The sequence below is a fragment of the Myotis brandtii genome, unplaced genomic scaffold (assembly GCF_000412655.1).
Source record: "Myotis brandtii unplaced genomic scaffold, ASM41265v1 scaffold209, whole genome shotgun sequence".
In the NCBI taxonomy this organism is placed as follows: Eukaryota; Metazoa; Chordata; class Mammalia; order Chiroptera; family Vespertilionidae; genus Myotis; species Myotis brandtii.
In genome coordinates this window covers 2,133,510-2,147,692 of record NW_005357806.1, presented here as the reverse complement: position 1 = coordinate 2,147,692, position 14,183 = coordinate 2,133,510, and the positions used below count along the sequence as shown (strand labels likewise).

The window sequence follows — 14,183 nt, the reverse complement described above, 5'->3', positions numbered from 1 at the left end:
TTTGACTAAGCCGAAAGGAACATTTGGAAAAAGAGATAGAAAGTGAAACAAGGAGAGAATCATCAGATAAAGATAGAATTCAGAATTATTTTATTTGCCCTTTGCAGACTACTCTTCCTTTTCAACTGAGATCTTCAAGGGCAGAATCCTGCCATGTCTATCTTGGTTTCTATAGCACCTACCATGAGCCCAGGAAAAGAATGAATCCTTGGCAGGCCTCCCCTATTAGGTCTTGCTCACTACTTTGGGTCTGCAACAATCCAATAGCACAGAGGAGACCCAGTTGGATATAACTTTTTAATAAAATACTTATTTTTAATAATTTTCTTGAAAAATAATAATTGCTTCACCTTATTAATTTTTTTATTTATCCAGTACTTACAGAGCACCCGATATGTGTAAGGCACTGCTCCATGTGATAGCAATACAGCAATGAATGGCAACTTTAAACATATGCCAGATACTGTTAAATAACTTGGGGTTTGTTTAAAGAACCTCTGGCCCTTTAAATACAGTTCCTCATGTTCTGACCCAACCATAAAATTATTTTCGTTGCTACTTCATAACTATAATGTTGCTACTGTTATGAATCGTAATGTAAATATCTGATATGCAGGTCTTAGGCGATCCCAGTGAAAGGGTCGTTCCACCACCAAAGGGGTCGCAACCCAAAGATTGAGAACCGCTGGTTTAGAGCATGTTGATTAAAACCCCTGTGGCGTGGGCATTTTCCTCAATTTAAAAATTAAGTTTCAGAGAGTCAAAGCCTAATTAACTTTTGTAGGGTCTCACAGGTGAGGAACAGAAAACGGGATTGAAAAATAATAATTGCTTCACCTTATTAATTTTTTTTATTTATCTAGAGTCAAAGCCTAATTAACTTTTGTAGGATCTCACACAGGTGAGGAGCAGAAAACAGGGGTCAAAACCAAGTTTAACTGACTCAAAGTTTATTCTGTTAATTATTTGGCTTTACCACTTCTAGACCATGAATAAAGAAATGGGAATACCTAAATCAGAACCTGATCTGTAATATGTCCAATGAATGATAATAGCTTCTCCTGAACAATTTTTGAGAGCCTACTTCTTTGACCGAAATGCATAGCAACCTATTTCCCCCTGAATTAAATCCACCACAAATTGTCTTAACTAGGAATGATTTGATTAAATCCTGTAAATGACTTTTTGAGAAGCATCCTAAATGTGCATTGTTCACACCCATTTTCATTTGTCCACAATCTATGTGCCAATGACAGCAAATATATCTATATCAGGGCACTGTGGACAGTTTATAAATGAAACAAAGTAGGTCATTTTTTATCCAGGTTACTTAATAATCTTTTCATTGCTTCAAAAAAAATGCACTGAGAGCTAGCTATGCACCAGCCACTTCAGTGGGATGCAAAAATAAGACAGACAAGAACCCTGCTCTTATATATGGGAACCAGGGAAACAAAAGTGAAATTCAAGGATAATTTCTGATGATGATAACTGCTATGGGGAAAAATGTGAGGGATCTGTGAGTAGGGTGAGTGTAGGATAGGAAGGGGGAAGGCCTCACAGGAGAGATGCTATTTGAGCTGAGTCCTGCATGGTGAAAAAGAGTCCAATTCAAGGATAATTTCTGATGATGATAACTGCTATGGAAAAAAAATGTGAGTGATCTGTGAGTAGGGTGAGCGTGGAATAGGAAGGGGTAAGGCCTCACAGGAGAGATACTATTTGAGCTGAGTCCTGCATGGTGAAAAAGAGTCAGCCATGTGAAGATTTACAAAATAGAAAATTCAAGACCAAAAGCAAGAACAAAATTCATTTGAACAACAGAAAAAAGGCAAAAAGGGCTTTTGTATCTGCATCAGAGTGAGCTGAGGGGAGAGGCAAGAGATAGAGTTAGAGAGATAGGCGTGGTCCAAATCACACAGGGCCCTACATGTACAACCTTGTAATGCATTGTCCAAACAAAGACATATATAAGAATTAAAGGGGATGTTCTTAATAATTACACCAGACAATAGGTAGAAAGCCAGAATTTCCCAGGTACACCAGGATTTATAGTTATCCCACTTATATGCCAGGGTAAATAATTTTAATTTTATTACAGTATAGTCATGAGCCTTTAGATGGTATTAAGTAGGAAAGTGAAATAATTTGATTTGTATTTATAAATAACCTCATTGACCACTGTATGCAGGTTAACTCCTGAAATGGGAGATCAATTTTAGAGACTAATGAAATAATCCTGGTAAGATATGATACTGGCTTGAATGGTAGTAATATAGTTGAAAAGAAACTCAGTAATTTGGGATACATTTTGTAGATAATGTAGATAAGACATCGGTTGGATGTAGGCATGAGGGGAAGATAAGAATAAAGGTGACTGCTAGGTTTTTGACTCCAGCTTCTGGATGAATTATGCTACTATTTGCTGATTATGGAAAGACCGACAGAGGCATTGGTTTCAGAAGATGATAGGGAATGAGTGGAATCAACAGTCTGGGTTTGACTCTATTAAGTTTGAGATTCCTGTTAAAAATACAAGTGGAGCCTGGCTGGCATGCCTCAGTGGTTGAGCTTCAACCTATGAACCAGGAGTTCATAGTTCAATTCCTGGTGGGGGCACATTCCAGGTTGCAGGCTAGATCCCCGTAGGGGGCATGTAGGAGCAGCCAATCAGTGATTCTCTCTCACCAGTGATGTTTCTATCTCTCCCTTCTCTTCCTCTCTGAAATCAATAAAAATATATATTTTTAAAAAGAAATACAAGTAGAGATGTTAAGTAAGTATCTGAGATAGGATATATTCTCTTTTCTTTCTCCACATGGAACAGCTTTCTCACAATGTTATTTGTATCCTCAATAAAACAATTTAAACTGACATTCAGATATTTTATTAAAGCGATTTTTTACTTAACCCCTTCAGTTACATTTTGTATCCACTCTCTGGTGTTTGAAATTGCTAACATTACCAATTGCCTTTCTAGGAAAGCGTAGACCTGGGTGAAATCATGTTTTCCCTTTGTTATTTGCCAACTGCTGGACGTATGACATTGACAGTCATCAAGTGCAGAAATCTGAAGGCTATGGATATTACTGGCGCATCAGGTATGCACACAAGTGGTTTGTGAGCCAAGGATACATTCCCAAATAAAATAGTACATGTACCTACCCAAAAGTATGTGTAGCGATGGAATTAACGAGTACATTTGTCTGTATTGGGGTACTATAAAAGTGGAAAAAGAGATTACCAACTAAAGTGCTCCAAATCACCTCTTTTATTTGCATTATCATCACAAAATTTTTAAAAGGTATTACCAAATAGATTGACTTTGAACTTGGGTTTTTATTTTTATATTTTCCTCTACTGATTAACTCTTTCTGAAAAGTATGTGATTTACCATCCACTTCCTTACTTTCAGCTAATCACTTGCTTATAAAAGAAGATTCTTGGACTTGAAGGCATGCACTTCGAACTTGCATTAGTCTATGACTGGGGGCCACTTGAAAACATATTTAGACTGAATTTATTTCCCAACCTGATCTGCAGAGGAATAACCAGGTTTCAAGACCACCATTTGCATTTGCATTCTTACTACGTAACTAAAAATTTGCCAATAATTGGAAGTATGTTCTAAGGGATGGAAAGAAAAAATAAAAATAAAATAAATAAATGCTTCTTGAAGTTTCTTAAAAACATTCTTGAAGGAAATTTTTGTGTGTGTGCTAACTTTGTTAGTGTTAAAGCCACATCGTTCTTTTATCCCTTCACTTATATCACTGCAGTTCTGGAGGATTATTTATAACTGAATATGTGACCTTTAGCATACTCTGGGGGAGGAAAAATGAGAGCAGAGTAGGGAGGTCAGTAACCATTTGTTGAAATGAACAGAAATAACAAATAGTAATGGAGATACAGTAAAGTATGACATGGGGATGGGCAATTTATAATGTTGTGGTTCTTAAGAACAAAAATGCCCCCTAAATTTGCATTACAAAAACCTGAGTAAACTCTAAATTCTAGTGTGGAAAGAGGGACAGCATTTAGTATATAAATTAAAAGAATGAGATGCAAATGTAAGTATGGATATCATGCTCCCTCTATGTAAGAATGGGAATTTTTAGGGTATATGTTCATGTTGCTAATATTTGCATAAATACTGGAGTGGTACACAAAAAAATTGGGGTTGGAGTTGAGAGGTATGGAGACAGATGGGAGACTTCTTATTGCACATCCTTTTCTAGCAACTTGACTTTTGAACTATGTCATTGCCATTTTATTGTTCATATTTATTTTATTTTTTCTAATCATTATTGTTGAAAGTATTACATATGTCCCTTTTTTTCCCCATTGACCCCCCACAGCCCACTCCCGCTCCCCACCCCAGGCCCTCACCAGCCCACTGTCTGAGTTCATGGGCCTATTCATTTTTTTTTAAATTTGCAATACATAGTTGATATATAAATGTAGAAAGAAAGTAAGTAAATTCCACATTTATTTTTAATTAACCCAAGAAAAATTATTGGGTCAACAAATGTTGAAGAACTTCAGTTAAACAGTGTACTCACAAATTATTGTTTATTCTTTCTACCATGAATCAAAAGAGATCAAATTTTAAGACAAGCAAACAGCATCAAAGTTGTAATTAAGTACAAGATTACTTTTTATTTATATGAGGCTTTTTATGAGATGAGTGCGTGCTTTGAGAACACCACCTCATTAATTCTCACAAAAGGCTTGTGAATCAACTCAGGAGCCGGTAAATTATCCTTGTCATGAGTAGAGTAGAGAAATGTCATCAGAGACATGATGGGGGCATGGAAGGATAAATCAGGGCTTGTTCCCATTGTTAATGAAATGCCTAGGCCTATGGGCTCACACACAAAAATAGATCACAAAAATGAGCTTCTTCCTTAGAACATATTTCCAGTTATTGAAAAATCTTAATATATACATATATATTATTATTTTTTGCAAAATAAATAAATAAAAATAAATGGAAAACAGCCATTGAACATTGTCCTTTCACCTTGTTTTCTTCTCCATACCTCAATTCTAGCCACAAAATACGTTTTTAACCCTTGGAGGATATGCTTATAAAATACATAGATACATTTTTATAGAGCTCAAAAAACATTAATTTGCCCAACTAAATTAATATTGCCATCATTTTGGCCTATTCTAAGGAAATAAGATGTATTATTACATTGGTGGAAAGAGAAAAGGTGGTGGTGCTATAGTTGGAGGATGACCAGAAAATAAAAACATAAAGATAGAGCTTAGAAATGGATTATTTTAACCATCTACCATGCCAACACCCCTTCCCAAAGCCATGCCTCCTTTTTATAAAAAAATAAAGGCTTTTAAAGAAACTTTTGTGTAATACTACATAACTTTCTATAGTACTGTAACAGTTGTTCTACATAAGGTGTCAGGAGTAAGACAGTAGAGACAATCAGCTGGGCAGAACTTGTTAAGATCCCTTGGCCCTAAAAATATAACCCAACTAAATTTTTCTCTTTCCAGTTGGCATCATATAAACAATGCCCTAACAGAAACCTTCCTTGTGGCCATCTTTAAGGCACATATTGCCCTCTTTTTGTATACTCTTGAGCATCTAATAATTATGTGTAGTAATCATTTCTTCAATCTGAGCTCTTTATTAAGCACTAATGCTATGATTAAAATGAGACCTCTGATTGTAGTATGTTTTCCAACGATTGAAGAAAATGCCAGCTATTGTAGTTGTTGCTTTCTAATTTCAACTTGTTGTGATTATATATACTGGTCTAGATAGTGTTGCTCTTTCATACGTTTTAGTATTCTTATTATAAATTATTTTGAAAGAAATTAACTTTAATATAATTATCCTTACTTGTTAGGATTCCATTCCTTAGAAATCACTTCTAACAAGCTGTGTCCTCAAATAGCTGTGACATTATAGCTCTGGATTGGCTCTTGAGAAATGAGTGAGCTTTCTCTGTTATGGTACGAATAGTGAGATCAAGTTAATTATTTTTTAGTTCGTTCAAGATAAATGCTTTTATTTAAAGTAAGAAGTCCTAGAGAGTCTACTGCCCCCAAGTAAATCATTTGAATTTAAAGCTGGTAATACTAAATAGCTTAAATGCCACTTTTCTTGGTAACAATTAACAGCAATTTTATTTCTACTTCGTACCATTACTTTTATTTTAACAAAATGACCTTCCCACTCCTAGATCCTTATGTCAAAGTGTCTCTGATGTGTGAGGGTCGAAGATTAAAAAAGAGGAAAACAACTACAAAGAAAAACACTCTAAACCCTGTGTACAATGAGGCCATTATTTTTGACATCCCTCCGGAGAATGTGGAGCAGGTCAGCCTCTCCATCGCGGTCATGGATTATGACAGGTACGTGTATCTGTGTACTCACTGATCAACAGTCATGTTTAGTTATATGCAACCCATAGTCCACTATAGCGGTTTTAATGTCAATTGGAAGAGGAAAACGTTATTCCTTCAAAACTCATTTATTCCATGTTATAATATTTCTTTCTTTTTTTTTCTTCTCCAAAAGAAGTCACTGTTAAGTTGAAGAATGGGACACCTGGGGCTGGTGAAAGAATGGGTACAGACAGACGCAGTATGGAGCACATTATAGAAAGCACTGTGTGAAGCCTTTTGACAGTGACAACAGCAATTAAAATCAACGGAGTTTGTTTTCCCAACTGGGCTGGAACATGAATATTATGATTCTTATCAGAGCTCTATCATTAACTGGCTGTGTGAAAGGGAAAGTTATGCAATCTCTTGGGGATTTGCTTTTCCCATTTGTAAAACATCAGCATAATATGGAACTGTGAACAGTGAGCATTAAGAGGAGAAGTTGAATAGTGGCCATAGGAATGCAGCCTTGATGCTCTGACATCTATCTTAAAACATTGCTTTGTGGACAGCTCTTCCAGCTCACACACACGGAGTCACTTGTCCTTTCATGAGAGAAATTGCAAACTCCCAGGTACAGCTCTGAAGGTTCCTCCTACTGCAGCCCTTACCTTTATCTTCCCACCCTTCCCGTGTCTGAGATAGTATCACCTTGCTCTGTGTGTCTCATCCCACCCATGCCTTACAGCCCTGCTCAAGTCACCACTTCTGTGTCTTTCTCCGCTAACCCACCTCCTCTTCCTCTGAACTCTTGTTCCACCTTAAACATTCATAACTCTTCTTTGGTCCTTGCTCTATACTTCTTTCTATTGTTTTGCTTTTCATATTTATAAGTTCTTTTTGAAAAGGACTATTGTATGTTTAACCTACAAAATTATCAGCAATAGACAGTATCTTGTTAAATTTATTTTGTTCTAATAATAACACAAGTGGAATGGAACACACATATATAAATATTTTAAAAGAGTGTCATCTGTATAGGACCATGAAAATGGGAGTAACCAGGACCCTATGACCTTGAGAAATTAATATTCTATCTTCTGGCTCAGAGCTAACAAAATGAAGCAGTGAAAAATAAAATGACATGTATCATCTAATATTTGAAATTAAATTATATCACAGTTTACAAAGAAAGCTATCCTAAGAAAGAGAGTGCTCTTCAGTCTGTTGAAATTTCAAAAGCTAAACATGTACTGTTTTCATTGGTAGCCCTTGTCCTGCTTTACCAAGAACATGACTCCTATTGATTTCTCACCACAGTGATTGCAGGGAGATCCAGTTGAGAATTTGTCATTCAGACAAGTTTAGGGAAATGGATCTTGACAATATACAAAACAGGAAGATGAACAAAAAAACTTATTTTTAAAAGTATGTTTGTTTGGGAAACTTAATATTGAGGAAAATGATAGTAAACATAAAAATCAATATCAATGACAGGAAGAAAGTAATGAAATGTCCTAAAAAATCATCTCAAAGTCTCCTTAGAGATGTCTGTCAAAATAACCTTTACAAATGCCTTTAAATTATACTCCATTCTTGAGAAGCAACCTAACCACTTGTACCCTTGCATCCATTGTCTCAATTCAAATGCTGCCTCGACCTTTTACTAAGCGTGTAAAGGCAGGCAGGTCCCTGCACTTCTGGGTGTTTGGCTCTGTCTGTAAAATGAGATGATGGTGATGATATTCATTGTCTTGGTGGGAGGACTTAGTGAGGCAGTACCTTTAAATTATTTAAAACAGTGTTTGGCATATAATAAGCTCCCAAATTATTAACCATCATTATTATTTTGATTTGTTGCTGTAAAAACAGGACATGGATGGAAAGTAGGAATGTTGTTCAGTATGCTCTGCTGCTATGCAATGATAAATCAAGTGCTGTGGTATTGAACATAGCCTTGCCCTGTTTAATTATAGTACAAGTATAACATTCACTGACATATCATTTAGAGTCAATTAAATATAGTCATTTATACCAAAAAAAGTGGATATTGAGGTCTTGGTGAGAAATATGAGCATCATTACAAAACACTAAGCCTTGTGGAAGGAACAAGATTGTGATTCACATCACTTAATGTTAATTGGATTGCTTCCAAGAAAGAAACTCATCATATAGGTAAGGACCAGCTGGCATTCCTCATTCACATTACGTCTATTATTGTGCAACGTGCTCAAGTTTCGGAGCACTAAAATGGTTTGTATGTGCACCCTTACAAATTCATTTTTGAATGCTGCTTCTGTTTAGTAACTTTTAGTTTGCTTAAGATTATTAAACTTGCCCTAAAGTAGTTTGATTTGCAAAATCATTTAGAACCTGCCACAAAATCTAGTGTTTTAATCATATGTTTAAAATTCTGCTAAGATGTGTGAAATTCCATGTATCTTTGAATATGGAAATGAAAATGTAACATTCTCTGAATTGCAGGGTAGGACACAATGAGGTCATAGGGGTGTGTAGAACAGGACTGGACGCTGAGGGCCTTGGGCGAGACCACTGGAATGAAATGCTGGCCTATCACCGAAAACCAATAACACATTGGCACCCCTTGCTGGAGGTGAGCGTGATTCCCTGACACCTACTCTCTATTTAAAATCTCTTTTGCTTAAATATGTTATCTCTAACCATTCTCTGATGTTTTATATATTCACCTATTTTTTTTTAAAAAAACACCACACAGATGTTGCTCTTGCTTTGCCCCAGAGACGCTGTCATCCAGTATTCAAAGTTCTGTGTGTCTTGTTGGATTCCCAAAAATCACTCAACTTTCTGGGTTTGAAATTCCTCTGGACAGTAAGCCCCTAAAAACTGCAAGTCTATTATTTTCTTTGCATAGTGGGAAAGCTTACATCAATGAATGGTGGGGCGCTCCAGTCAATTCATTCCTAACTGGAAAAGGAATGTCGGTGCTTTTCTTTTGTGAAAACTGCCACCTCACCTAAACTTCTCCAGAAACCCTAACTAGAGGTCCTGTCAATGAATACCACTCAGCTATGTAAAAGGACAGGTATATCTACCCCAACTCTGGCCAGGAAGTAAAAGTGCTCACAGATTTTTTAAATATAGAGGCGTCAGCTTGCTTGAGGCCAAAGCGTGCCTGTGCTGTGTGACTACATATTGGAGAAGCTTGGGGCGAGTTGCTTTAACCTAAGTTCTGCTATGACTCTGTAATAGTAGTAAACTGAGAGAGTAAAACTAAATAAAATGCTGAATGTTGAATTCTTAGCCCTGAGTGTGACGCAGTGTTAGCTTTGATTATAATAATAGGTTATTTAACCAGAATGGATATCGATACCGGCTTCTATCAGGATTTTTAGCTGTAAAGTTAATTGTCAGTCTACTGGAAACACTGAATGTTGCTAGATGAAAAGGCAATTGCCAGAACCTCTGGGAGAGTCACAGAGTAAGTCACTTATATGGCCGAGTTAACTGAAAGGTGATGCATGTTGGCAAAAGGATTTGTGGCAGATGATGGAATTTATACAGTTCAATAAAAAGAACAGTTACGATAACCACATGGTAAGTAGATGATGTATTGCTGTCTCGCTGTGGTTATGATTCTGCTTCTTGTTCTGGCACTGCATGCAGTGTAATTAACTATTAAATGTCAATGGGCTCAGGTTCTAATCTTAGCTTAGTCACAAAAATGTGACCTTGGCCATGTTACTCAGGACATGATAGAGAAAACTGGATGAATGTGGTGTGAATATTGCATGCCCAGATAACAGAGGTGAACTGCCATCAAAGATATCTGCTTATATATGTGTGTTTCACATGTTTACCTCACATCATCATTTAAAAGTCAGACACTTACACAAATGCACATGTGCACAGCACTTTCCCCTAGAGTGGTTCAGAAAGATAGACAATATATCCTTTAAATATTTCAGTGAGTCTTGGGAAGGTTGTATTTTATTTCAACAGTGTTTTTGTCTAAAGTATACTCTACTGCTTATTGTACATTTAAGATCATTTTCCTGGTTTTCATCTTTGTTTTTACTTAAGGCTTGAAAAGTGAATATTAATTTCTTTTCTTTTTAAAATATGTTTTTATTGATTTTTTTTAAAGAGAGAGAGATGAAGGGAAGGGATAGAGAGATATAGAGAGATAGGAAGGCTGATGAGAGGGAGAAACATCAATGGGCTGCCTCCTGCTCACCCTCCATTGGGGATCAGGCCCACAACCTGGGCATGTGCCCCAAGCGGAAATCAAACCAGTGATCCCTGGTTCACACTAGCTGGGTGCAAAGTATATATTAATTTTAAGAATCTAGACATGGGAGTAAAATTTGCTGGGCAGAGAACCACACTGAAGGGGAGACGGGGATTCTAATCCTTGCTCCTCTGGCTGGATAATCCTGGGCAGACCACTCACTCTGCCTACAGTTGCATTTCTCCAGAGTTAATGAAAATGGAAATGCATACCCCTCAGACTTCACAGGCACTATGTAGGGAGAAATGAGGTAACGTGAGCAAGAACTTTAATGAAAGGGCATATGTTGTGCAACCAGGGCATATGATAATGACATATGACTGTTTAATAAGCAGTTATACATTTATCTGATGAAGGGGAGCTATGGACTAGGCATGTGTTTGTGTCAGTCATTGTAGGATGTACAGGAAAAATAAGCTGCAATATGGATATCAGAAGATCCCAGATATTTTTCTAGCAGTGGAGTATCAGAGGACAAGTGGACTAAAATATTATGTAAATATACATTCTCCAGCAAACAGCACCTTTTTTCCAACTCCTGTACCTACATTCAATGGTCAAACAGAACATATGGACTAGAGACCCATGAACTGGCTGGATTTTGCGCTGTGGGAAAGTGATGTGTGTGTAATTATGTGTTTTGTTGCCAGAAAAAGAATTAAAATTAGAAGGGAACAATTCAAGAGCTGGGTAAGTTGGTGGGACAGAGACTAAAGCATCATTTAGAAAATCTGGTTACTTCTACCAGATAATCACGAATTTATTCTGTTGTAACTAAACTTTTAAAATACACATAATATTTGGGGACTGAGAGAAATTATTCTTCGTCACATGTGGCTCCCATTTGCCAAACTTAGTCCCTGTCATCTCATGAATTGCTCCTATAAAAGTCACTTCCTGCTTTAGAGCTAGTGAAATGCAGTCTCTTGTGTCTAGAATCTCTTATTGCATTTACCTAGCAATTGCCCCCTCCCCATTACAGTAAACCAATACTTTACAATAAGAACTAAGCACCTGTACCTAGCAATTGCCCCCTCCCCATTACAGTAAACCAATAATTACTTTACAATAAGAACTAAGCACCTGTCATAGAACGTGAAAGGAATAGTTGTCCATGCCTGGCTGCTCTGCATACCATCTGTGTACCACACCCTGCCTACATCTCTATGAGATATTTGTGTCCTCTCATGTGCCCTGAGGAGGTGAGTGTGGAGGGCAGGGGGCGTTATGTATATTTTCTCTTCAGAGGCTTGCATATCATGAGTGAATATTCACTGTTAAAAGGTAGCAACAGCCCGGCCAGTGTGGCTTAATAGTTGAGTGTTGACCTATGAACCAGGAGGTCAAGGTTCAATTCCCAGTCAGGGCACATGCCCAGGTTGCAGGCTTGATCTGCAATAGGAGGAGTACAGGGGGCAGGTGATTGATGTTTCTACCTCTTTCTCTCATCATTGATGTTTCTCTCTCTCTCTCTCTCTCTCTCTCTCTCTCTCTCTCCCCCTCCCTCCCTCCCTCCCTCCCTCTCCCTTTTTCCCTGAAATCAATAAAAATAATTTTTTAAAAAACAAATAAAAGGTAGCAATAAACCCTAACCAGTTTGGCTCAGTGGATAGAGCGTCGGCCTGCGGACTGAAAGGTCCCAGGTTCGATTCCAGTCAAGGGCATGTACCTTGGTTGCGGGCACATCCCCAGTAGGGGGTGTGCAGGAGGCAGCTGATTGATGTTTCTCTCTCATCGATGTTTCTGACTCTCTGTCCCTCTCCCTTCCACTCTGTAAAAAATCAATAAAGTATATATTTTTTAAAAAGGTAGCAATAATTACCCACTTTATTATTTTTATACTAGGTCATACATTATGAAATTATTGTCTTTCAGTTACCTGGCCGGGCGAACAGTTTTGATAGTCAAGGATCCTGTTCATCTCCCAAACCACCTTCCACACCGTAATGCCTCCAAAATAAGATCATTGTCATGAGGACCCAGGACATGTGCTCATCAGATCAGAAAAAAAGCAGAAGGTTTGATTTCCTCATTTAAAATATATACTGGTGATAAACTTGTGCAATTTTTCATTTACTTTTTTGTCTGTGTATTAACTTTGGACATCTTGATATATTTTACTTGAAAACAGATAGTCCTTACTTCCACGAGGCATTTTATTCTTCTTGTCACATGCCTATTAACACAGATTGTTTTATTAAGTTGTAATTCTTTGCATAAGCAAAGAAATACATTTTAAAAAAGAATCAATACTTATCTAAATTTTAATATAGTCTATGCTGCTATTATAGAAAGTAGCACGTCACATATGTATGGTTTGGATTTTATTAAGCTGTTCATTTCTCATTATGCACATATTTCTATATAAGCTTTAATGGAAATTTTGAACATAATTTGCACAGGATTAAATCCTTGTGCCATCAAATTAATGTTACTTTTCTGATAATCTTTCATTCTCAGTAAATTATTTTCTTGATGAGGTTTGGCTCTGCTAAACTCAGAACGTTGTCTCTCAAGCTTATCGTTTAAAACATACAGTTAAAGCTATAATTTAAAGAAACATTTTGAATATAAATGTAAAAAGTAATATTTAGTAGCTGGAAAGTGGAGGTTGAGCCACTTGGGCTACCATTTTATACCGTCTTAATGTTACATTAGTTCACACATCTGTTACACTGTTTAACTGATACTTTAAAATTCTAATAATCTTAATCTCAAATGTAGCACTAGTATTCCTAAATAAATAGAATTAGAATTCGTTCATTTTTTGTGTTCGTAAGGTTTTCAAGTACTGTGATGTATATTTTGTGACATGAAGCGTTCGTGTAGATTTTGTGTTTCTGACAGACCATACTAACAGACACCAAAGGTACAATAAATGTCTGTGCTCATTGTCATTTAGGTTGTACACAGTACTGGTGACTTTCAAACCCAATCAGAAGCTAATTGTTAAAATTGGGTATTTTCTTAAAGAAAAGGATGACCTATTTTTCAGCAAATTATAGAAATATACCATAAATAATACAATTTCAACATTTAATAAAAATAAATTCTGACGGCCCAGACCCACAGTCCTTTCATAAAAGGCATTTGCCTTAAATAAGGATCAAGGATCAGGCCACTAGCGGTAAAAACTATGCAAACGTTTTTACAAGACAGAACTTTCTTTTACATCATATCAACTTTTTATTGCCATACTTCTCGGTCCTCTTGGAAGGTATCTATATTGAACAACCCAACCTTGCTTTTGAGATTTGTACTGTGGATAGTGCATATTTCAAGCTTATCCCAAGATAGTAGGTTAAAAGAATACAACAAAAAGGCAAGAAAATCTGTACTTAATATATTAAAACACCTTCATCAAAATGAGAAATTTATATTAGGAATTATAAAATTTTTATCCCATATTTCTAAATATTCAAAAATAAGAAGTTTTAAAAGACTTGAAATTTTGTTTATTGGCATCTCTCATAATGATGGCATCACTGTTCATTAAGATGTAATTTACACTTTTAACATTATAAAGGCAAACACAATTTCCTAAAATTTTTCAAAT

At 36.5% G+C, this 14,183-nt stretch overlaps 1 protein-coding gene across 2 annotated transcripts in view; it reads left to right on the top strand.

Moving 5' to 3' along the window:
- SYT10 (synaptotagmin X) overlaps positions 1 to 13,976 on the top strand; it is a 73,494-nt gene extending 59,518 nt beyond the window's left edge. For both annotated transcript variants that reach the window (XM_005865674.2, XM_014539242.1), the window contains exons 5-8: positions 2,981 to 3,101; positions 6,213 to 6,384; positions 8,842 to 8,971; positions 12,503 to 13,976. In XM_005865674.2, the coding sequence (XP_005865736.1) occupies positions 2,981 to 3,101; positions 6,213 to 6,384; positions 8,842 to 8,971; positions 12,503 to 12,574 (495 nt within the window). In that variant the 3' untranslated portion in view covers positions 12,575 to 13,976. The remainder of the gene's footprint in view (positions 1 to 2,980; positions 3,102 to 6,212; positions 6,385 to 8,841; positions 8,972 to 12,502) is intronic.
- Positions 13,977 to 14,183: the final 207 nt, after the last annotated feature.